General features: G+C 39.8%; 2 protein-coding genes across 4 annotated transcripts; one reads left to right on the top strand and one right to left on the bottom strand.

The window, feature by feature from the left end:
• The first annotated feature begins 1,080 nt into the window (after positions 1 to 1,080).
• Positions 1,081 to 22,682, top strand: xpc (xeroderma pigmentosum, complementation group C). Of its 3 annotated transcripts, XM_037535756.1 has the most exons (18): positions 1,081 to 1,396; positions 2,380 to 2,444; positions 3,194 to 3,353; positions 4,612 to 4,723; positions 5,017 to 5,101; positions 5,328 to 5,485; positions 5,615 to 5,735; positions 5,992 to 6,081; positions 7,517 to 8,317; positions 10,063 to 10,223; positions 10,617 to 10,698; positions 11,755 to 11,886; positions 11,986 to 12,155; positions 12,279 to 12,372; positions 14,186 to 14,495; positions 19,309 to 19,396; positions 21,257 to 21,344; positions 22,649 to 22,682. In XM_037535756.1, the coding sequence occupies exons 1-16, from the start codon at positions 1,297 to 1,299 to the stop codon at positions 19,347 to 19,349; spliced, it is 2,682 nt and encodes an 893-aa protein (XP_037391653.1). In that variant the 5' UTR covers positions 1,081 to 1,296; the 3' UTR covers positions 19,350 to 19,396; positions 21,257 to 21,344; positions 22,649 to 22,682. The 3 variants fall into 3 exon arrangements, with proteins under 3 accessions (XP_037391653.1, XP_037391652.1, XP_017548925.2); XM_037535755.1 differs by lacking the exon at positions 22,649 to 22,682 and having other exon boundaries at positions 19,309 to 19,448; positions 21,257 to 21,341; XM_017693436.2 differs by lacking the exons at positions 19,309 to 19,396; positions 21,257 to 21,344; positions 22,649 to 22,682 and having other exon boundaries at positions 14,186 to 16,264.
• LOC108425016 lies at positions 19,332 to 21,214 on the bottom strand. The gene is made up of 2 exons (XM_017693394.2): positions 21,172 to 21,214; positions 19,332 to 20,900 (listed from the first exon to the last, which is right to left on the bottom strand). Exon 2 carries the CDS (start codon positions 20,163 to 20,165, stop codon positions 19,362 to 19,364), a length of 804 nt encoding a protein of 267 aa, XP_017548883.2. The 5' UTR covers positions 20,166 to 20,900; positions 21,172 to 21,214; the 3' UTR covers positions 19,332 to 19,361.
• Positions 22,683 to 22,697: the final 15 nt, after the last annotated feature.

The following is a 22,697-nucleotide window of genomic DNA, read 5'->3' as shown; positions in this document are numbered from 1 at the left end:
CCCAGGCCCTCCTTGCTGTGAGGCGACAGTGCTACCCACCATGCCACCGTGCCGCCCATGAACAGTCCAGTGTAACCAAAAGACTCACTTTATTATGATAAATCAGTGATTAAAAAACTTTTAGCCCTGTAATTAGATTGATTTAAAAATGGAAAAGGTCAGTCTCCCAAACCTGGTGTAGGAGTGTGCACTGCCCTGCACATTTTAGTATTTTTCTGCTCTAGTTCACCCACTTTAATTTAAGAAAGGGTTATTAAAGCTGATTTGGTGGTTCAGGTGTGTTGGGAATGGGGAAAATGCGAGAAAGGGAAAGTGCAGACTGAGGGGCAGCTACACCTGCTTTCCTTGATTTTGCCTGATAGCCCAAGTGGATTTTTGTGCTAGTCAGCTCTACCAGGGGCTCCGGATCAGTCCAAATCGGATAGGAAGGGAAAGTTCATTCCAATGTTCAGATGCAGCTCAAGATCAGGTTTAGGAACCTGTATTCTTGGCCAGTAGATCACAACACTTGTCCTAGAGCATTCCTGGTCTGCACATAGTGATTGAGCCCTTGCAAAAAAAAAACAATACGTGGTGTGAAATTGTCACATTTTCAATTTTAAAAAAACCATATAACCATATAATATGTTGTATTGTTTAATGCCCTATATTTAAAATAAACTAAAATGCACAAAGTAATTAAAAATTAATAAAGCATTTGTACAAAATAAAACAGAAAACAAAACAACTGGAAATGGTTAACATGTTGTTGTTGTTGTTGTTGGAGGGGCTCATTTGAAACCCAGCCTTGTGTTAACATGGGTTTGTTAGAACTGGAAAAACAGTAAATTGCGCAGGGCAGGTCACTGAAGTAGATCCTGTGGTTTTCACCTCCAGTCCTGGGACCCATGATTCTCTGACCCGACACGTATTAAGTATTTCTCTAACTGCTCGATGAGCTGGATGAGGGGCGTTTTGAGGGAAGAAAATACCTGAAACTGGGCAGATCTCTGGATTCCCAGTCATTATGTATTAACTTGGCGCAACACTGCCCTCTAGCGGGCGGAGCAGCTTCCAGTCTGCCGTAGCTCGTGTTGGTAGGAAGTGGATGTGACGTCTGCAGAGCCCTCGGCTTCAGGGCAGCAGCGCTTTTTCTGTGTTATGAAAGGATGGAGGTGTCGTGTTGAGTAACTGCGAGGTGTGAATGCGTTTACATAAGTTGCTCCACGTGTAGTGTCCCCAGGGCCTTCTCTCCAACTGCACCGGACCGCTGAACTCTGTACAGTGCGAAACTGAAACGGACTGCTCGTCGGCATCATGGCTAAACATAAAAATATAGCAGATGAAAAGGACACAACAAAGAAACTGAAGCAGGTTGCGAAGAAGAGCAAAGCTCCCAAAACGCCGAAGACCAAAGGTAGACAGTAGCTGCTGCTCCAGACCTTCAACACCAAACCCGAGTGTGTTTACAACTCCCTAGCCTGTAGTAAACTGTTAGCTAGGTTAGGTTAGCAGACATGCCCCCCTTTCACTGCTCTGTTTACTATGTTGGCTGGTTAGTATGGCGCTGAATAGCATTATGATTAGAACTTGCTAACCTATATCATATAAAGTCATATTATAGATATGTTGGGACTGGTCATGTGGTAGTGGATGTGAGTGGCCTTGTACTTAGATTTTGTGTTTGTGTTTTGTGGTGTTTTTGGTGGAGTGGAGGAGGAGGAGGTTGCAGGGCAGTTGCAGGTTGCAGCTGGGGAACTTTGCATGACTGCTCGTGCTCTTGTGCATCTGTTTTGTCAATAACTGGTGCACCGCCTGCCAACACACATTAGTAGTAGAGGTAGGAAGGGGTCCTAATTGACCAAATAAAGTGGGATTTTTGAAAGAGAGCAAAAAAAAACTACAGCATATTCGCGTATTGCTCAAAAGTCTTGTTCGTGACTCTCATAATGTCATTTGCATAATTCTTGGTTGTAAATCCATTTTCTGCATCTCCCTAACCAATAAAATTTTTTCATCACTACCCAAAATCTTCATAAAGGGGGTCACAATAATCCCTGTGCATTTCCAGTGGAGTTTTAACTCAGTGTGGTACTTTTTGTGGACATAGGAATATATTATTCCTTGGCATGCCATGGATTGGATGGATGGCTTTATTAATCCAGTTAATCCTAAAATTATGCCATTGTGTATGTCTACAAGCATCTGTTTCTTTTTTAAGGAATAGAATGCAATAGTGATATGGCAGATTGACATATAGATAAATATAGCCAGTCTGCTGGCTGTCTGGGGAAAAGTGTGTTTGTATGTGTTTGTGTGTTGTGTTCAGCAGCCTGGCATGAATGGCAATTTATTTTACAGTTTTTACTGTATATCTGATATTCATTGTTTTTTCATCAGAAAACACCACTGGAGCCAAAAATGTCCCCAAGAACTCAAAGCCCAGAGGCCGAGCATCAAAAAAGGTAGGAGTCCAGCAATAAAGGAAATGTTTGCTGATGTTGATATCTAATATAATATTTTATGAACAGATAAATGCAGAAGTTAAAGCATTGGTCAAGTTACAAGTTTTCTTAATTTTCTAAGTGAAAAGAAGTCAGCACATCCTGTACGAACTGAAATACAGCATTTTTCTGCTAATTTTATTTTCTCAGTTTTAACATACTGAAAACAACAAATCTTAAAATATAAAATGTGCCATAACTTTTGCACAGGCCACATTTCATGCTTTTCCCCCAATATGATGCATTTATATGTGCAGAATCGTTTTCTCTGTAGAGGATGTGTTAACTTATTTTCACTTAAAAAAAAAAAGTCAACAAAACAACGTAATTTGACCCCCAAACCTTTCAGTACAACTGAATCTGCTGATGCTGATATATAAACATTTATTAAACTTTTAAAATTGGGCTACATCTAACTGGATTAGCAATATGGAAAAGTATAACATTTCTAATAATGAGTTATGAATGCAGTAAAATGTAGATATTTTAGCACAGTAGACCAGCTTCACCCAAACATGTACCTCTTCCACAGTACAATAAGTAGGTCATCAAATACCAGTTTGAAATATCAGCTTAATGTACATCTGTCCGATGCCGCTAATTCATTTTTAAGCAATTATCAGTCAATACCGATATGATTCCGATATGATCGTGCATCCTTAAAAAAGGCAGACGAGCCCTCGGACGGGCTGACGAGTAAATACTTCCAGGTCACAAAGCCAGTGAAGGAAGAGCCTGAGGACATGAGTGATTCCAGCGAGGACGTAGGTGTGACATTTCCAGAGTGCAAGATACCAAACGACAAGATGAAAGAAGAAGAGGATGGCGAGAGTGAGGAGAGTGATGAAGATGAGTGGGAGGAAGTGGAAGGTGAGGGTGTGTATGTGTTTGTGTGTGAGTGCATGCGCACACTATAAGTGTGCATTGTAATGATGCATTATTTTCATAAATTACATCACATTATGCTTTTCAAGGCACACTGGGGATTTCCTCACTGCAGAAAGAGAGCTGAGCAACTGCATATTTCAATACAAAGTGGGCATAATTACTCTTGTTTCATTGGATTTAATGCAATGCAGTATGTGAGATATTACATAAAAAGTCTGTACCCATAGCTTTTTCGCATTATTTATTAAATGTGGCACTACTAGGGCTCTTTTCTGTCCCAAACCTCTGAAAAACTAAATGTTCTGATGCATATTGTGTACTGTGATAATGTTTATTAATCTTTATATTATAGTGCTGTGCAAAAGTCAGAGACCATGGTCATTTATTTAATTTCAATGATCATTAAGTACAAATTGTTCATTTTCAGCACAATAAAAGCAGAAAACATACATTTAACAGAAAAAACCCCAGAAAATTACACATCACAACAAGCCTCAGCAACTAGATCTAATAATACATTTTTACATTTTCAGTATTTAGTCTGTCTGTTCTTTTCAGGAGATTTGCTTTAAATCTTTCGAAGAAATCTGCAGGAATATTGTTCTACACCTCCAAAGTTGAGTCATAAAAGTTGGTTCCATTTTCTGCATCTCACAATCCAAGTAATCCAAAACACATTCAGTGGTGATTAGGTTTGGTCGGTCAGTTGTTCTAAAAATAAACTAAGCAGCAACTTGATTTGCATGTGTTCTTTTTGTCTGTTTCTTTTCCCCAGTAACAGCTTCCTGACAGCTACACATCCTTTCAAATCCATCCTTAAAGTACTGCTCATCATTCGGTGGCCTTTTTGGTGGTTAACCAGATTTTGCATGATTGTTATGAGTTCCATTTCACTATACATGTTCACAGTTTGTTGGAAACTCTTCATTTTTTTCACTTATTCTTTTTTTTTTTTTTTGACTTTCACCTTCTTAGACCAGATTACTATCTTGCATCTCCTCAAAAATAACTACTGAAAAATGAATACATGGTTCTGAATGGCCATTTTGATTGAAAATTACATGGATAATCTCTGACTTTTGCAGAGTACTGTATTTTTGCTATATTACATACTTTAGTGTACACATTCCTAAGGTTACATGCATAAAGGAGCTTTTGAAAAAACAAATGTCTAGTATTCTTTTGAGTTACAAGCCTAAAAACAATTTAAAAGAATATAATTTTGTGCATATTTTCTCAGAACTGCCAGGCCCGTTGGGACCCGTGGATACCGAGCTGGAGCCTGCAGTCCCATCTCAGCCAGTAGAGATTGAGATCGAGACAGCTGAGGCCATGCACAAGAGACAGAGGAAGTGAGTGTGTGTGGGTGAAACTAATAGAATGTGATGGGGCTTGATAAATGACTCGTCTCTCTTATTCAGATTAATGTGATTGCTTTACTGGTTTTATGAATCTGGCTCTGATATATTGTGTAACTTTCTAAACTTTTCCTGAAGTTACGAAATAACTGAAAGTTGGACGTACTCAAATGCCAAGTGACATATCTTGGACAGATGCCATTACCTGTCAAACTGTCAGCCAATAGAATCAGTAGGGATCAGTGAATGACAGCTGGAAAGCATGACAACATGGTAACTGTTGCCAGGGAGAAGCGGCAGGCTGAATTTGAGACTTACCTGCGCCGGATGATGAAGCGCTTTAACAAGGAGCTGCTGGAAGATACACACAAGGTTGGTGTGCATGTTTGTGTGTGAATGCAGACGTTTTTTTATATGTACAGTTGTGCTCTGACTCTTGTGCTCGCTGTTCTTCATAACCTACTCCTGGAATGTTGACTGGCATTTTTGCTGCATGTGAATTTATGGTTTGACATTATTAACTGGCATTTTGGCCAAGGTCATGATAACAGGTTGGCTTGACATTTCAACATATTGCTGTCATTTTCCTGTCATTCAGGTTCACCTGCTGTGTTTATTGGCCGGTGGGCTGTTCCGGAACCGCCTCTGCTGTGAGCCTGATCTGTTGGCCATTGCACTGTCCTTACTGCCAGTTCACTTCACCAGTGTTGTTACAGAACGTATCAATACAGGTTTCCTTGAGGGCCTTTTGAAGTGGTGAGAATAAACAATCACTTTCATTGTGTTCATTTATTGCATGGCTGTGCATTTAATCTTGTTTGATGGCTTTGTATGTGTTTTAATTTGTGATGTCTGTTTGCATTTAATTGGGCTGGCTGTTCCCAGGTTTAGAGTGACGTTTACGCTAAACCCTGAGCTTCCTGAAGAGAAGGGTGTGGAACTGCGAGAGGTGCTGGAGAGACGTTTGGGGAGTCTGTCAGCACGTGATCATCAAGAGATGACCTATGTGAGTGAACTTTTGAACTTTTTGGCCTGCAACATGTTATGAAAGTGTAACAACTGCAGGCTTCCTATGGGTTACAGGTGATGTGATCAGATGTCTTGTTAAATTATATTACAGTATGCTTTTCTGAGTTTGTCATCAGTTGTTATGTATATGTGATGCTATATTTATGCTATTGCCAGCTTACACTGTAGGCACACACCTATGATGTTCACATTGATGCCTGAAGTGATGCATATGATGTCTTTTTAATCTATAGCTATTCCTCCTGGTACTACGGTCACTGCAACTATTCTGTCGATTGGTGCTCTCATTACAGCCTGTACCGTTCAAACAACCAGCTAAAAAGGTACAATTGTGTGGGTTTGTAATTTTGTGATTTGTATGTTTTTGCTTACAAAAAGCAAGAGTCTGGTTTCAGTCTGGTATCTCCACAGCTCATTTATTATACACATTACAATTAAGCCAGGCCAATCCTGATGATTTGTTGATGATATACAGTACATGTGTCAGGCTCCAGTCCTCACTGGCCTAAACACTACAGACTTCAGCTAATTAGCAAAGCATGCATGAGATGAATTCAGAGCATTAGATGTGGGAAAACGCTAATATCCACAGTACTTTGGCCCAGAAAGTCCTCAGTTTGATGTGCCTGATCTACAGTACTGTGCAAAAGTCAGAGACCATCTTTTTAAGGTTTCAATCAAAACGGCCATTAAGTTAATCCTTCTTTTAAGTTTGGGCAGAAAACATATATATTTTCTATATATATATGTGTGTGTGTGTGTGTGTATGTATGTATGTATGTATGTGTATATATATATATATATATATATATATATATATATATATATATATAATGTGTGTGTGTGTATGTGTATACATTACACATAAATGTGTAATTGTCTGATACATAATCAGAAAATTACACAGTAGAACTATAATTTCACATTTTTAAGTATTTTGTGTTTCCACCCTTTAAACGATTTACAGCTTTTATACTTTTCAGGAGACTTGCCTTTTTCAAAGAAATCGGCAGGGATATTTTTTTTCACAAGAGTTCAGGACACCGAAGTAGCCAGTTCATTATGAGAACGTCAGCTGCTGCTTTGTTTGATTTGCAAATTTTCTTCTTGATAGCTAGACATCCTTTCAGAGCCATAGTGTTGAGCAGTCTTCTCACAGTGGAAGGATGGGCAGAAACACCTGTTTTTTTTTTTTTTTGTTTTTTTTTTGTCAGATCTGAGTGGAGCTTGATTTTCTCCTGTCTGTTAAAAATGAAAGCTTTAAGTGCTGTTAATCTGATGGCAACTGGTTATCCCACCAGAAATATCTCCTGAAAAATGAATGCTGCTCCATTTTAACTGGAAATGAAGTAAATGAAGGTCGTCTTTTGCACAGTGCTGTATGGAGGCAGCTGATAACCATATGAAGCACCAATGCTAGAATCATAGAATCATGGAAACATTAAATTAATAAGATTTGAGTTTCAGGATGTTGGTGCTGTTCTGCAAACGTCCTTTGTTTGCATCCTCCTTAATACAAATAAGTATTAATAATGGTGATGAAAACCAAAATGAGACTCAAGGCATCAACAAATTGCCTCAAAAAAGTTTTTAGGACTGTTAATTGTACAGACTGACAAAGTCAAGCCGACTAAAGCATCTAGTTTTTATAACTACACTTTTTATCTGTGTTGTCTTTGTCAGATCTATGTTTATTACTTTATGACTTTATCTTTTATTAATATATGTGATATGCTTGAATGTGTGTTTCTGTTTTAGGATAAAACTCAAAGCTCCACCAGTCCTGCTGCCAAAAATATTTCTGATGAACCTGATGAAAAGCCAGAAAAACCCAAAGTCTCTCCTGGCTTCAAACGATCATCTGCCAACACTGCGACTAAGAGGCAGAGGGGAGGAAAGAAGCAGAAAAAGAATGAGAGTGGAAAGGAAGATGAAGAAAAAGAAGCAGCTGTGGGGCAACGGCCAAAAAACACCAAAAGGAGGAGTATTGCATCAAAAGTGTCATATAAAGAAGAGAGCAGTGAGGAGGAGGAGGAAGCTAGTGAGGGGGAGGAGTTTCAGCTGACCAGTGAGGAAGAGAGTGATGACTCAAAAGATGGAGCTAAGAGGTCGAAAAGGTGTTCAAAGACTAAAAGAAAGGACAAAGGCAAGGTGCAGCGACGGTCAAGTGGGGTTAAAAAGGGTGCAAAGAAAGAAGAGGAGGATGTTGACTATGAAGAAGAAGAACAAGAAGAAACAAAGAGTCAAGGGAGGCGCAGGCATGGAAAAGGAGATGACGAGTGGATAGAGGTGTACCTTGATGGGGCAAAGAGGTGGGTGTGTGTTGATGTTAATCAAGGAGTGGGCAAACCGCAGCTCTGCACCAATCAGGCCACTCAGCCCATTACATACGTCGTGGGAGTAGACAGTGATGGCTACCTAAAAGACCTGAGCGCTAGGTATGACCCCACCTGGCTTACATCATCACGGCGACGACGCATTGATTCAGAGTGGTGGGAGGAGACTTTAGATTTCTACGAGTGTCCAGACTCTGAAAGAGAGCAGCAGGAGGACAAAGAGGTACAGACTACATGTTCACATGCATATACACTAACATTGAAAAGATTTTTTTTTTATATCAAAATTTTGTTTGTACTACTGTCATGCCAACATCCTTTGATATTTGATATTGAGACAGACATCCAACATGCTGTAATACCTGCAGTACAAGTGTCAGGAAAAACTTGCAAAGAGAGGTGCAAATGTTTTGTGTGTGTCTATCAGATCTCATCGTACTGCCTATTTGGTTAACAGTGTTTTGACTGTTTTGGTGTGGCTGCTCATTCGCATGCATACACACTAGCGCAGGATTTATTTATTTTTTAATTACTTTTTAAAAATAATATAAAATCCCAAACCAGTTGTATGAATAGGTTCTAATACAGTACCAGTACTACACAACGTCAGGACTTTTAAATAATCTATAAGAAGGTGTAAAAAAACTATTTTAGATGTAGGCTGAATGATAAACATAGTATTAGTGATGCAGGCTAAAATTCGGCAACTTAGAAGGAATTTTTCAAAATTTCTGCTAAATTATCAACAAAGTGAACAAAGGTGTATTAGAGTGGTTGGATATTAAATGGTACTTTCTTTACAGCAATGATGAAGGAAAATCAGGGGTCAATAATGCAAAAGTTTTTTTTTATTTACAATCCACAACGACCAGTGAGTTTTTATATACAATGTTGATAATACTAAAATAGTAGTAAATCCTTCTTAGAACACTTTCTTCTTTAAGCACTACTTTGCCTTACAAAGTGAAGATGTACTTCACTGCTGTGAATGGATTTTAAAAATATCTTTTAGGCCAAAACCTCATCCTATCATAAGTATCAAAAAGCAATGTCTCAGACATCTGACAGCGTACATGCTACTATTTTACTAGTTTCCTTTTAGGTGAATTAAATATTTCAGTTGTCTGATTCTTGTCACCACCACTGTGAATAATTCAGACCCAGTAGGTTTCTCTAGAAAGGAGCCTTTTACAACAAAGGACTTTGTAACCATGTTATTCCATCTTAACTATGTTATTATGCAAAACATTTGAAAAAGTGGAATTCCCTTTTAAGGTAATAGCAAAAGACTATTGAATGTATGTAGACTTTAGTTGTTCCCCCCAAAATGTATAATAATGCATAAAACATCCAAAAATACCTTTTATTGTCTAGTTTACAATGTTTCAATCTACACCATGTACATTATTATTTAATAAAATAATAGCAATTATTAACATGACAGATGATTCAAAACTTCTGAAAGGTTCTGTCACTTAAGTAATTTCTTTTTGTTAAAATTGAAAGGCACCGTATTACGAGTCAGGAGAAGCAAAAACATGCTAAAATATGGTATGTGTGCACTGCTGCGAATCATCATGTAAAGCCTGAAATAATAGTTTAAATGTCCTGGCTCTCAGGTCAGTTTTTGCAAGAGTTTTCTGGACCACGTCATGCGTCTTTACATATACACATCATAAGCAAAGGTTTGAAAAGAAGGTCCAGCTTGATATTTAGCATGCAATTACACAGGTCTCCAAATCCCCAAAACAGACATTGTGTAGCTTCAATGAACACTTCGTACTGATTAGAGACATTCTATAATCACTGTACATTTCACATTCACATCACCTCTCTCTCTCTCTCTCTCTCTCTCTCTCTCTCTCTCTCTCTCTCTCTCTCTCTCTCTCTCTCTCTCTCTCTCTCGCGCGCGCGCGCGCGCTCTCTTTCGCGTGCGCTCTCTTTCACACCCTCATTCCTCCATTCCAGCTACAAGATAAGTTGTTGGATAAGCCACTGCCAACCTCCGTATCTGAGTACAAAAACCACCCTCTGTATGCACTGGAGAGACACCTGCTGAAATACGAGGCCCTGTACCCCCGCACTGCAGCCATCCTGGGTTACTGCAGAGGAGAAGCTGTCTACTCACGGTAAAGCATTGTCTATAGTGAAATCACACCAGACTCAGAACACTCATGTTACTTTAAACTTCATATCTTTTTCACACTGCACCTTTCTCATAATTATCTCAGTCAACCTTTCTCTCCAGCCTACTGTCTTGTGCACACAGATAAAATAATAATAGTAATTTAGCAAGGGAGGAAGCTCTGAGCTGCCAAGTTTTCCTCATCTGTGAAGGAAAAGTAGTAGTTTCCCTTAGCAGCTACTTGTGTTATTGAAGAAGATTTAAGAAATCTTCTGAACATATGCTTCTCAGATTTTGTCAGCTTAAAGAAGATTTAGGCTAACAATAAGAACCTTACCATATGAATATTCTGTTTTAAAAAGCTGCTTTGTGGTTTGTGTGCATGTTGTATGTTTAGGGATTGTGTCCACACGCTGCATTCCAAGGACACCTGGCTAAAGGAAGCACGCACTGTCCGGCTCGGGGAGGAGCCTTACAAGGTGGGAGGGAATTTGAAGTGTTCTGAAGATCTTTTCTCAGAGTCAGAATTTTATGGAGGAAAAATGCACGTTAAGTATTGAAAACTAACACACGCATGTTAATGCTATCTTTCAAATAGTCTAAAACTGACATACAACAGTCATGTGTACATTTTTGAGTTTTTCTGTGTTGTACAGATACGTCACTGATCACTTTTAGCAACATTGTCATGGTTACATTTCTTAAACCAGAAGCTTCACCAGAATCATTTGAGCTAAATGAATGTATGAAAGAAAAAGTATCAAATGCAGCCCATGCAAAAGCTATGGCTCATTTTATGTTTAATTTTTTTACAACATGCAAATGAATAGAACTTGTGCACTAAAACATCATATTTAAATTTGTTCCCTGTAGAAGATGCTGATTTATTTTCACTTCAAAAACTAAAAAACATGTTTAGTGTGTTCAGACCTTTGCATACAACAGTAAATATCTTTGGGCAACATTAGCCAACCATTTTTAAGAAGATATTTAATAAAAAAAAACATACATAGATTTCATAGAGATTGTGATCTTCACCAGTTTTTTCTTATTTGTGATTTTTTTTCTTGGGTAAGAACAGAAACTATTCACACTTAAAACACAAAGGTGCGAGCAGTTCTGCAGTTTAAGAGCATGCATGAATCTGAAGTAGACTTTTTCTTAAGACCTTTCTCAAGAACAAGATAAGAAAGTGTAGGAAGATATTGGTGAATAAGGCCTTTTATTTGCTCTTTAATGGACAGAACTGGCCATTTTAATCTGTAAATGAAAAGCCAGTTGCCTAATTAAATAACTTGCAGTCAGTAGACCAAAATACATTAACTAAATTGTCCAATAAAAATCTGCTAATTGTGATCATGCATGCCTAATTTCTACAATTATTCATATATGAGAAGTTCTGAAAAAAATAGTTTTTGCACTAATTAAAGGGGAGGTTTGTTCCCATTTATTTTTGTTTTCTGTTAATTGTCAGCTGCTGAGATACACTCTCTCTTGCATGGCTGAAATGATGTATGTGCCCCCTGTTGCTTCAGATGGTGAAGGGCTTTTCAAACCGATCACGCAAAGCCAGGATGATGTCTGAGCAGAAGGATTACAAGGACCTGGCCCTGTTTGGCCACTGGCAGACTGAGGAGTACCAGCCTCCTTTAGCCATCGACGGCAGGGTGAGTGTGTATTTGAGACTCTTTACCTGTATGCCCCCCCCCCCTCATTAAATCTAATTCTGGGAGTTATTTTTAGTAATACTTATGTTCCTTGTGCAGGTTCCACGTAATGAGTTTGGAAACGTGTACATGTTTAAACCGTGCATGTTGCCAGTGGGTTGTGTGCACTTACGTCTGCCCAGCCTGCACAGAGTGGCTCGCAAACTCGACCTCGACTGTGCTGCTGCAGTAACAGGCTTTGATTACCATGGAGGATACTCTCACGCTGTGTAAGTGCGTGCAGGACAGAGCATGAATAGGAATGAGTGCGCCAACATCTGAGAGAGAGTCTGTGAATAGACAGCTTTTCCTCAGCAGTGTGCTGTCTAATGTGCTTGATTAATGTGTTCCAGCACCGACGGCTACATTGTGTGCGAGGAACACCAAGAAATTCTGAAAGCTGCCTGGGAGAACGAGCAAGAGATACAGCAGAAAAAGGAACAAGAGGTGTGTGTGTGCATGCATCTGTATGTGTGTGTGTGTGTGTGTGTGTGTGTGTGTGTGTGTGTGTGTGTGTTAGACAGTAGACATAATAAATCTTACAATAATAATAAACAATAATATTTTATGAAGGTATACAAAGCATTGTCACTGTATTGCAACGATTTGAGAACCCCTGGAGGTTTGTGAGACTGTGAGGGAAATGTTTTTAATAAATATTTTACAAGTAAAAAAAAAAAGTAACAATTTATGGTGACCTTAAGTACAAAAGTAACAAAATTTCCATTCAATAATGATCAATTCAGTAGTTGAAGAGCTTGTGTTCTAAAACACAAGACCACTTTCACCATTTTTCTTTTTTTCATGAATTATGTGGGCTTTACATATGCAAAAGCAAAGCAATATTATGAATAAATACCACCTTTATCAGAGAAGTAAAAATGTTTCACATTATACATCAGCTATTTAAATATTTTTATATCAAAAGTGGACATACAGTATTTTATAATGAAACTTTTCATTTACTCACTGAATCATGCCATGGGATAAACATTGTAATTATCTGAAATGTGTGATGATGAGAGCCATTTTCTAATTGAAATATGAATCCAGCTTCTTTGAAAATATAGAATATGTATTATATAACCCAGTCATGCAGACCTATTTAAAATTTCAAAAGGTACTTACAACAAATACTTTATGGTTAAGGGTTCAGCTGACACAACAGTTTGGGAACCCCTGCTGAATTTTATTTAGAAAAAATATGTACATAACTGTAGCATTCTGAAAGTCATATTTTAATAACAATAATGTGTTGGTGGTTACACATTTTGGGGATTCCTGTCTTGTGGCTCTGTGTAGAATAACATAAGTCTTCATTTCTAGACACCTGTTTTGTTGATTGTCTTAATGGGCGTCATTTTCATTTCCTCTAGATTTTTTGTAGACCCTCAAGCCAGCACATAGAGTATGAAAGGATAGCACTGCCAGCTTTACCCTGAGTTGTGAGCTCAGTTCAATAACACACTAAGCCATCTGTACAATCATCACATTAAGCATAAGTTCACAAAGTGACAGCATGGTGAAACCAGACCTACTCTGCATATCTAAAAAAAAATCTGTGGTCAAACCAGGGCTTGTTTGGCTAAAATGCAGTGACTGTATTTCAGAGTGTCCACAATAACAATACTTTGGATGCTCAGTATTATGATGAGCCGTATTACTGAATATTGGTACATATCCAGTGTATGTGCATGCATGTGCATGGGGGGAAAGAGCGAGAGGGTGGGTGAGAGTCTGGTTTAAATGATTTGTGATAGAGTAATTTCTTAACTCTGTAATGAATGAGTGCTGTCATAAAAGTTTCACAAACACATCCTTTATGAAAGTTAAACTGTAAAATGCCCAAAGACTGAATTAGAACATATGGATTTCTCTAACACAAAGCACTCTCTGATTTTATTGTGCCACTTTGACAAATGCACATTTGCCCAGCGAAGCCCAAGATGTATTATAATGTCCTCACAAAGCAATCTATATAGGAATCAGTGTTTAAAAGATTAATGTTGTCTAACTAGGGAATGGCAAGTTAGAATGGAAACACATTTCTTACATCATCCTAATTTGATGCTTGCAGTGCAAATGCATGATGTGTTGGGTAGGCAACTCTGTTCTTGGGTAGCGGGGATCCTGACTACAATATAAATTTTATTGCAGCACATAGGAATGTATTGGAAGACAGCAAGAAAGGTAGAAGAATGTTTATTTAATGTTTGTCCAGGAGTCATTTTTGTAATGTTTGTGTTTGTGTTTTTTACAGAAGCGTGAGAAACGAGCTTTGTCGAACTGGACACTGCTAGTGAAAGGCCTTCTGATCAAAGAGAGGCTTCAGCGTCGTTATGGGCAACAGGGCTTGGCAAAGGGCACTGGATTGGGGCAGGGCGGTGAAGTTGGGGCCGGATTATCATCTGGAGAGGAGGATGAAGGTGGAGCTCACACTGCCCCACCTATGCTGGCTGCATCGTGGCCGCAAAACAGACAGGAGGAGCAGGATGAGGGAGGAGCTAAGAAGTCTCTCAGTAGAAGAGAGAGGCGTGGCCAGGATAAACATCTCTTCCCTTTTGAAAAAAGCAAGTGAATGTTTGCCTCTCTGTGCCACAACAACATTTCAAATGCTGCATAAGCATTTTCCCCTTAATAAACAGTTTTGCACTTCTTTACCAGCAGGTATTCCATTGCAAATCTGTGCAACAAGTTCATCCATTCAGTTTGGCCTATCTATTCAGTTATCCTGCTTAGTTAAAAGTACAATAAGCAAAATCATTTCTTCAAAATCAAATCATTGAGATGTAAACAAAGTCGATCTCAGTTGTCTTTTTTGTAAAATGGTGCATCGTAGAGGAACTTGCCAACTAAAATTTCTTTACAACGGTGTTGATAGGAACAAGGGGTCATAAAATCTACAAATGCAATTGGCATCCAAAATGACCAGTGAACCTACAGGTGTCTTCTGAGTTTTTATATAATGATGATAATGGGAAAATAGTAGTAAATCTGAAAAAGTAGATTTTCTTTGGGTACTATTTTGCCTTATGATGCCTTGCCTGTACCTCTCTGCCATGAATGGATGTTAAAAATGTATGTTTTAGGGCAAAATGTCTTCTCAGAACTATCATAAAAATTCTAAGCCAGCATATTCATAACTGTTTTGGTAATGATTTTCTATGATGGAGCTTGTAGAGGCATTAACGTCTTCAGACACCAGTAAGTTTCTCTAGAACCGCCTTTCACAAAAAAAAACACCAGAATGAATTAGTTTACATCTTAATTATTTAATCATGCAGAAGTTTTGAAAACTAGTTAGAATTCTCCTTTAATTTCAGTGTATACTGACCTAATAATCCCCAACAACCACCAACTTTCTAATGTTGCCATTTGAATTTGGAATGATCCAGAATAAGAACTGATGAGCCAAACGAACTGGTTTGAATAGAGAAATAACAGATTAGAACAGTGTAAATGGGCGGAGAACATTCTAGAACAGTGTGGCTGGATGGAGAACATCCAATCAGTCATACGGAACACTGGATCAGTATGGACTTAAGCAAACTTGGCTGAATCAGAAAGCATTTGAGACCTTGGACATTGAAGAGGAGACTGGCTAAGAAAGATACAGAAGTGATTAAGCAGGCCTGGGCCGGCCCTGAACTGTCCCAGTGCTGGCAGACAGCAGGGGTCAGGAGGTTCAGGCTTAGCATGCAGTGTAGATGGCTAGTCATATTGTAATAATAGAATTTAGTGCTTGGTTGTTGCCAGTCCCATGGAAGCACAAGAGTAAGACTGACCTGAATTGATCTGTATCACTCATTTCTATAGAGAAGAAACCCATTATCCAAGCTCAGTTGCTGCCACCAGCTGGTATCAACATGTTCTTCTAAGTTCAGCCAGTATGGTTTCATTGTGAAATTGTAATGGGGTGTCTGATTGATTACGCACTTGTCATGTGTTTGAAACACTCTCCCCTTTATCCAGATTCCAGTGTAGTTGTGCCGTCTGTCTGAGCAATATAGTCATCTGGGAATGGAGGGAATTTTGTGCCTGTACTGTATACATGATTACGTGACTACTCTGTATGCATGATTATTTTTCACACACTTAGTTTGTATGGCCAGTACACGTCCAGAAAAGATTCTGTACAGTTTTTTTATTGAGTTAAACACACATCATTAGATCTTAAAATTTCTTAGGTTTGTTCATTCAGGATTTGTGTTCTTTAAAACATGAAAGGCAAAGTTTTGATCAGACTGATTATAATTATTTTCCAAATAGTTTTCTATCAAAGTATATTTTTGTAGAACATGTAAGGCAAATGCTAATAAACAAGCTGTTATGTAACTGAGTTTTGATTATGAACCTTTATGTCTCCATATGTAGACCTCTGTTCTTTATTCAAGTACACAAAAAAATGAAATACAAAAACTTTATTAGTTTAAATACTCTACAGCAATCTATCCACGCACAACCAATATACTACTATAGTTAGTGTGTACTACTGCAGATGTAATACTGAAATTGGTGTTCTGAAAGGGAAACTTGTGACAACTCCATTTCCAAAAATTGAATGCAGTGATGTACAGATCATTTAATCCCATATATTTAATTGAATATAGTACAAAGACAACATATCAAATGTTGAAACTGAGAAAATGTATTGTTTTTTTAATATATATGTTTTTGAATTCAATAACAGCAATAAATTTTTTTTTTTTTAATTGGAACGGGGTGCATGTTTACCACTGTGTTGCATCACCTCTTCTTTTAACAATACTATAGGTATTTGGTATCTGAGGAGACGAATTGTTTTGAAAGTGAAATGAATTTTCCCAATCTTGCTTGACAGGATTTCTGCTGCTCAACAGTTCAGGATCTTCTTTTTAGTATTTTACGTTTCATAATAAGCTGTTTTCAGTGGGTGACAGGTCTGGACTGCAGGCAGGCTACTTTAGCAGCTGGACTGTTTTACTACAGAGCCATGCTGTTGTAATTAGGCGGAATGTGGTTCAGCAGTGTCTTGCTGAAATAAAAAAGGCCTTCCCTGAAAAAGACGTCTGGATGGCAGCATCTGTTACCAAAACCTGTATATATCGTTCAGCATTAATGGTGCTTTCACAGATGTGCAAGCCACCCATGCCATGTGCACTAATGCAGCCTTCTACCATCACGGATGCTGACTTGATAACAAGCTGGGTCGTCCTTAGTCCAGATGATGCAGTGTCCGTGATTTCCAAAAGGAATTAAAAATTTTGATTAGTCAGACCACACTTTTACTCTTTGCCCCAGTCCATCTTAAACGAGCTTGGGCCCAAAGAAGGCGGTGGCAATTCTGGATCCTGTTTATATATGGTTTCTTCTTTGCATGGTAGAGTTTTAACTGTATTCATGGACAGTGGTTTTCTGAAGTGTTTCTGAGCCCATGCAGTGATTTCCACTGCAAATTCATGTTTGTTTAATGAAGTCACACCTGAGGGCCTGAAGATCACAGACAACCAATATTGGTTTTCTGCCTTGCCTCTTGCATACAGAGATTTCTCTCTATTCTATGTACAACCCCAATTCCAATGAAGTTGGGACATTGTGTAAAACATAAATAAAACAGAATACAATGATTTGCAAATCCTTTTCAACCTATATTCAATTGAATATACTACAAAGACAAGATATTTAATGTTCAAACTGATAAACTTTATTGTTTTTTGCAAATATTCACTCATTTTGAATTTGATGCCTGCAACACATTCCAAAGATGGGACAGGGGCAACAAAAGACTGGGAAAGTTGAGCAATGCTCAAAAAACACCTGTTTGGAGCATTCCACAGGTGAGCAGGTTAATTGGAAATAGGTGAGTGTCATGATTGGGTATAAAGGGAGCATCCCTGAAAGGCTCAGTCGTTCACAAGCAAGGATGGGCCGAGGTTCACCACTTTTTGAACAACATTGTTGAGAACAATGTTTCTCAACGTGCAATTTCAAAGAATTTAGGGATTTCATCATCTACAGTCCATAATATCATCAAAAGATGATATTCTGGAGAAATCTCTGCAAGTAAGCAGCAAGGCAGAAAACCAACATTGAATGCCTGTGACCTTTGATCCCTCAGGCGGCACTGCATTAAAAACCAACATAATTCTGTAACGGATATTATCACATGGGCTCAGGAACACTTCAGAAAACCACTGTCAGTGAACACAGTTCATCGCTCCATCTACAAGTGCAAGTTAAAACTCTGGCATGCTAAGCGAAAGCCATATATCAACAACACCCAGAAACACCACCGGCTTCTCTGGGCCCGGGCTCATCTGAGATGGACTGACGCAAAGTGGAAAAGTGTCCTGTGGTCTGACGAGTCCACATTTCAAATTGTTTTTGGGAATCATGGACGTCGTGTCCTCCGGGCCAAAGAGGAAAAGTCCGGATTGTTATCAGTGCAAAGTTCAAAAGCCAGCATCTCTGATGGTGTGGGGGTGTGTTAGTACCCATGGCATGGGTAACTTGCACATCTGTGAAGGCACCATTAATGCTGAAAGGTACATACAGGTTTTGGAGCAACATATGCTGCCATCCAAGCAACATCTTTTTCAGGGACATCCCTGCTTATTTCAGAAAGACAATGCCAAGCGTCTTTCTACACATTACAACAGTGTGGCTTCGTAGAAAAAGAGTGCGGGTACTGGACTGGCCTGCCTGCAGTCCAGACCTGTCTCCCATTGAAAATGTGTGGCGCATTATGAAGCACAAAAATACGACAATGGAGACCCCGGGCTGTTGAGCATCTGAGGTTGTACATCAAGCAAGAATGGGAAAGAATTCCACCTACAAAGCATCAACAATTGGAGTCCTCAGTTTCCAAACGCTTATTGAGTGTTGTTAAAAGGAAAGGTGATGTAACACAGTGGTAAACACGCCCCTGTCCCAACTTCTTTGGAACGTTTTGCAGGCATTAAATTCAAAATGCGTGAATATTTGCAAAAAACAATAAAGTTTATCCATTTGAACATTAAATATCTTGTCTTTGTAGTGTATTCAATTGAATATAGGTTGAAAAGGATTTGCAAATCATCGTATTCTGTTTTTATTTGTTTTACACAACGTCCCAACTTCATTGGAATTGGGGTTGTATTTTTTTAATGATATTATGTACCGTAGATTATGAAATCCATATGTTTTTTGATATTTTATGTTGAGAAATGTTATTCTTGAATTGTTGCACTATTTGTCCACACAGTCTTTCACAGAGTAGTGAATGCCCCCCAACACCCCTTTACTTCTGATGCTCTTTGGGATGCTCTTTTTATATCCAATGAATCACCAGTTAATTTTTTTTTTGTTTTTTTAAGAATTACACAACTTTACCAGTCTTTTGTTGCCTCTGTCAACCCTCTGCAGGGTCTTGCGGTCAGAGGCTATGCAATTTCCAAACAAGGTGATGATGCAGCTGCTCAAGATGCTCTGCACAGTCCCCCTGGAGCACATGGTGAGGATGGGAGGAAGAGATGAGCTTTCTTCAGTCTCCGCAGGACGTAAAGGTGCTGGTGGGCTCTCTTGGCTGTGGAATTGGTGTTGAGGGACCATGTGCGGTTCTCTGTGATGTGGACACAGAGGAACTTGGTGCTCCTAACGATTACCCTAGCAGAGCCATTGATGTTCAGTGGGATGGCCAACTCGTACTCTTCAGTGTCAACAACAATCTCCTTAGTCTTGCCCACATTCAGAGACAGGTTGTTGGTTCTGCACGAGTCTGTCACACACTGCACCACCCCTCTGTATGCTGACCCATCGTTCTTGCTGATCAGACCCACCACTGTTGTGTCATCAGTGAATTTGATGATGTGGTTTGAGCTGTACTTTGCAGTAAAGTCGTGAGCCAGCAGTGGACTAAGCACACAGCACTGGGGGGCACCAGTACTCAGTATGGTAGTGCCTGAGATGTTGATACTGATCCTGACTAACTGAGGTTTCTTAGTCAGGAAATCCAGAACCCAGTTACAGAGGGAGGTGTTCAGGCCCAACAAACTCAATTTTCCAATCAGGTGCTGAAGGATTATGGTGTTGCATGCTAAACTGAAGTCCATGAACAGCATTCTGATGTAAGTGTCTTTATTGTCCAGGTGGGTGATAGCCAGGTGGAGTGTGGTGGAAATAGCATAGTCTATTGAGGGTTGGGATGATAGGCAGAATGCAGTGGGTCCAGGGAGGAGCTGGTCTTTAATCCACCTTATGACAAGCCTCTCGAAGCACTTCATAGTGATGGGGGTGAATGCAATGGGACTCTAGTCACTAAGGCAGGACACTGAAGGCTTCTTTCGCACAGGGATGATGGCCATGGAGTTGAAGCATGTTGGAACGATTGCAGTGCACTATGAGTTGTTAAAGATGTCCAGGAGAACATTTGCCAGCTGTTCAGCGCATTCTCTGAACACTCTTCCAAGTACGCTGTAAGATCTTAGGGCTTTTGGTGGGTTGACCCTGTGCAAAGTTTTCTGGACATTGGCAGTGGACAGACACAGTACCTGTTCTTTGGACTAGGTGTGGTCTTCCTCGCTATTGTGCAGTTCTGTGCTTTAAACCAAACATAGAAGTTATTCAGCGCATCTGAAGGAGCACATCATTGTCCCAAGCAGGTGGACGTGGCTTGTAGTTGGTGATGGCCTAGATGCCCTGTCACATGCGCCATGTGTCAGCAGTGTCTTGAAAATGTTCATGGATTTTCTTTGCGTAGGCACGCTTAGCCTCTCTGATGGCCCAGGAAAGCTTGGCTCTTGCTGTTCTGAGGCCTGTCTTATCCCCTGACCCGAAGGTCTTATCATGGGTTCTCAGCAGCACCTCTGCAGTCATCCATGGCTTCTGGTTGGGGTGTGTTGTCATGAGTTTGGAGACGGTAGCATCATAAATGCTCTTGCTGATGTAGCCAGTCACTGATTCTGTGTACTCCTCCAGGTTGAATGAGTCACTGGAAGTTACTGCTAAACAAAGCAGTCCTAAAGAAAGCAAGTAAAAAATATATTCAGAATACACATAGAATACATAGTGATAAATTACATGGGGAAAACAGTATGTTAGTACAGTAGTTGTAATACTACTTAAGTTACTACAGTATGTGTTGTTAGAGCAGGTGTGCTACTGCAGTGAAATACTACAGTATGTGTACTAGGTGTACTACCAAAATTGATATAATACCAGCAAGTCTGCTACTAAAACACAGCCACTACAGTGCGTGTCCAACTACTACAGGTACACTAGCTAACACACCCAGTCTGATATTTTGGTCCACACGCTCACAGCCGGATGTGACGCCACTCCCCCCTCCTTTTGTTTTCTATCTTCCGCTCTGCAGCGGTTCAGCTAGCTGAACAGCAGCGTTTGTGCGCCTGGAAATCCTCCACAAGCCGAAGTCGACGGGGCCATCCGAGACAACCCACTAGGTAAAGTAAAGCCTGTGTGTTTTGGGGGAACCTAAGCTTTGACTCGTTCGACTACGTGACTTTGTCAGCGGTAGCGAAACGGCCTTGTTTACATGCGAGTCCCCGGACTGAAGTGTGAGGCGGCGGCGGGGGCTGCGTGCATCTCCCGCGGGCTCAAAAACCTAGCTCGTTTCTCCCCGCGAACAACGAGTTCAGTATATACAAAAATTGCCAAACGAAAATGTTATTCTCTCACTGCTTTAGTGGTTTGGGGGTTGTGATATTTTAAAATACGTTTTTAAGTTTCTTCCTATGTGAAGTGCTGGAGTTGGAGCGGCATCGATCGCTCTTCCAGCTGACTAACCTAGCTAAGTTAATGTTAGCTCGCTGCGAAGTAAGCAAAGCCGATATAAACAAACTGAGGCAGCGAGCTGATACGGTGAGTTTGCAGTGTGCCGTCCCCCACCCGCCCTCCCCGGACTTAAAGTGTAATCTCTAACCGAGCTGTTTGGGCTTTTTATGTGTGTCACCGTGTACCGCGGGCTATTAATAGCAGCGGGCGGAATGCACAGCGGACCGCGACAGGCACCGGCGTCCGCCATCGAAAAAAATCCCCTCAGAGCTTCACAGCTGATCTTATACGTTTCAGATCTCTAGATATGTTGGCTTGGGTTCAACGGGAATTAGGTGACGGCAAACGTGGAGTGTGTGTGTTAGCTAGGAGGACGTGAGTGAGCTTGCTGAGCGAGGATGGCAGGCTGATTATTTAGTGCTATGCCGGTGTTACAGAGGGAAAACAATGTTTTGATCTCTACAAGAGTCAGCTATAGCCCTAAAAGTGTAAACTTAGGCGAGGCATGCGTGTTTGTAGATAAGACACAGACTCCTTGACCAACAGCTGTGGATTACTGATATGTCATTGACCCCACAGAGAGAGATAAATACCTAGAGCTGGACGTACAACAGATGATCAAAAAACAAGAACTTTGATTCAGCTTAGGAACAGCGTGATGCCATGCAGAACACGCACACACTGTGCATAACCTTAACGTGTTGGAATTGATATCCTAATTTCTGTGGTGCTGAACAATTCCGATTTGATTCAGAAGTAGTGTTTTATGGGTTGTCTCGAAGTAAAGCAACTAATTAACCTATTTTTGAATCAGTTTAATTGTGGATCTTATTATGAGAGTGTGCTCTGATTTATTTTTTTATTTTTGTGAGACAACAAGTCAACACACAACTAAACAAATTTTCTTTCTTTTTTTCTTTCTTTCTTTCTTTCTTTTTCTTATGCTCCTTTGCTCTTTCTTCCTCTCCCTCAGTTTTTTTTATCTCTCTCAGTTCCTCCCTCTCTCTGGTTCCTCCATGAGT

This window comes from Pygocentrus nattereri, chromosome 28 (genome assembly GCF_015220715.1).
Source record: "Pygocentrus nattereri isolate fPygNat1 chromosome 28, fPygNat1.pri, whole genome shotgun sequence".
Lineage (NCBI taxonomy): Eukaryota > Metazoa > Chordata > Actinopteri > Characiformes > Serrasalmidae > Pygocentrus > Pygocentrus nattereri.
The sequence above is the reverse complement of the archived record's forward strand: the minus strand, read 5'-3'. Positions and strand labels throughout refer to the sequence as shown.

Coding starts and splice junctions, on each gene's coding strand:
- xpc (XM_037535756.1), top strand. CDS start 1,297: ATGGCTAAACATAAAAATATAGCAGATGAAAAGGACACAACAAAGAAA. Junction 6,082..7,516: donor TCAAACAACCAGCTAAAAAG/GTACAATTGTGT, acceptor TTTCTGTTTTAG/GATAAAACTCAAAGCTCCAC. Junction 10,699..11,754: donor TCGGGGAGGAGCCTTACAAG/GTGGGAGGGAAT, acceptor CTGTTGCTTCAG/ATGGTGAAGGGCTTTTCAAA.
- LOC108425016 (XM_017693394.2), bottom strand. CDS start 20,165: ATGAAGTGCTTCGAGAGGCTTGTCATAAGGTGGATTAAAGACCAGCTC.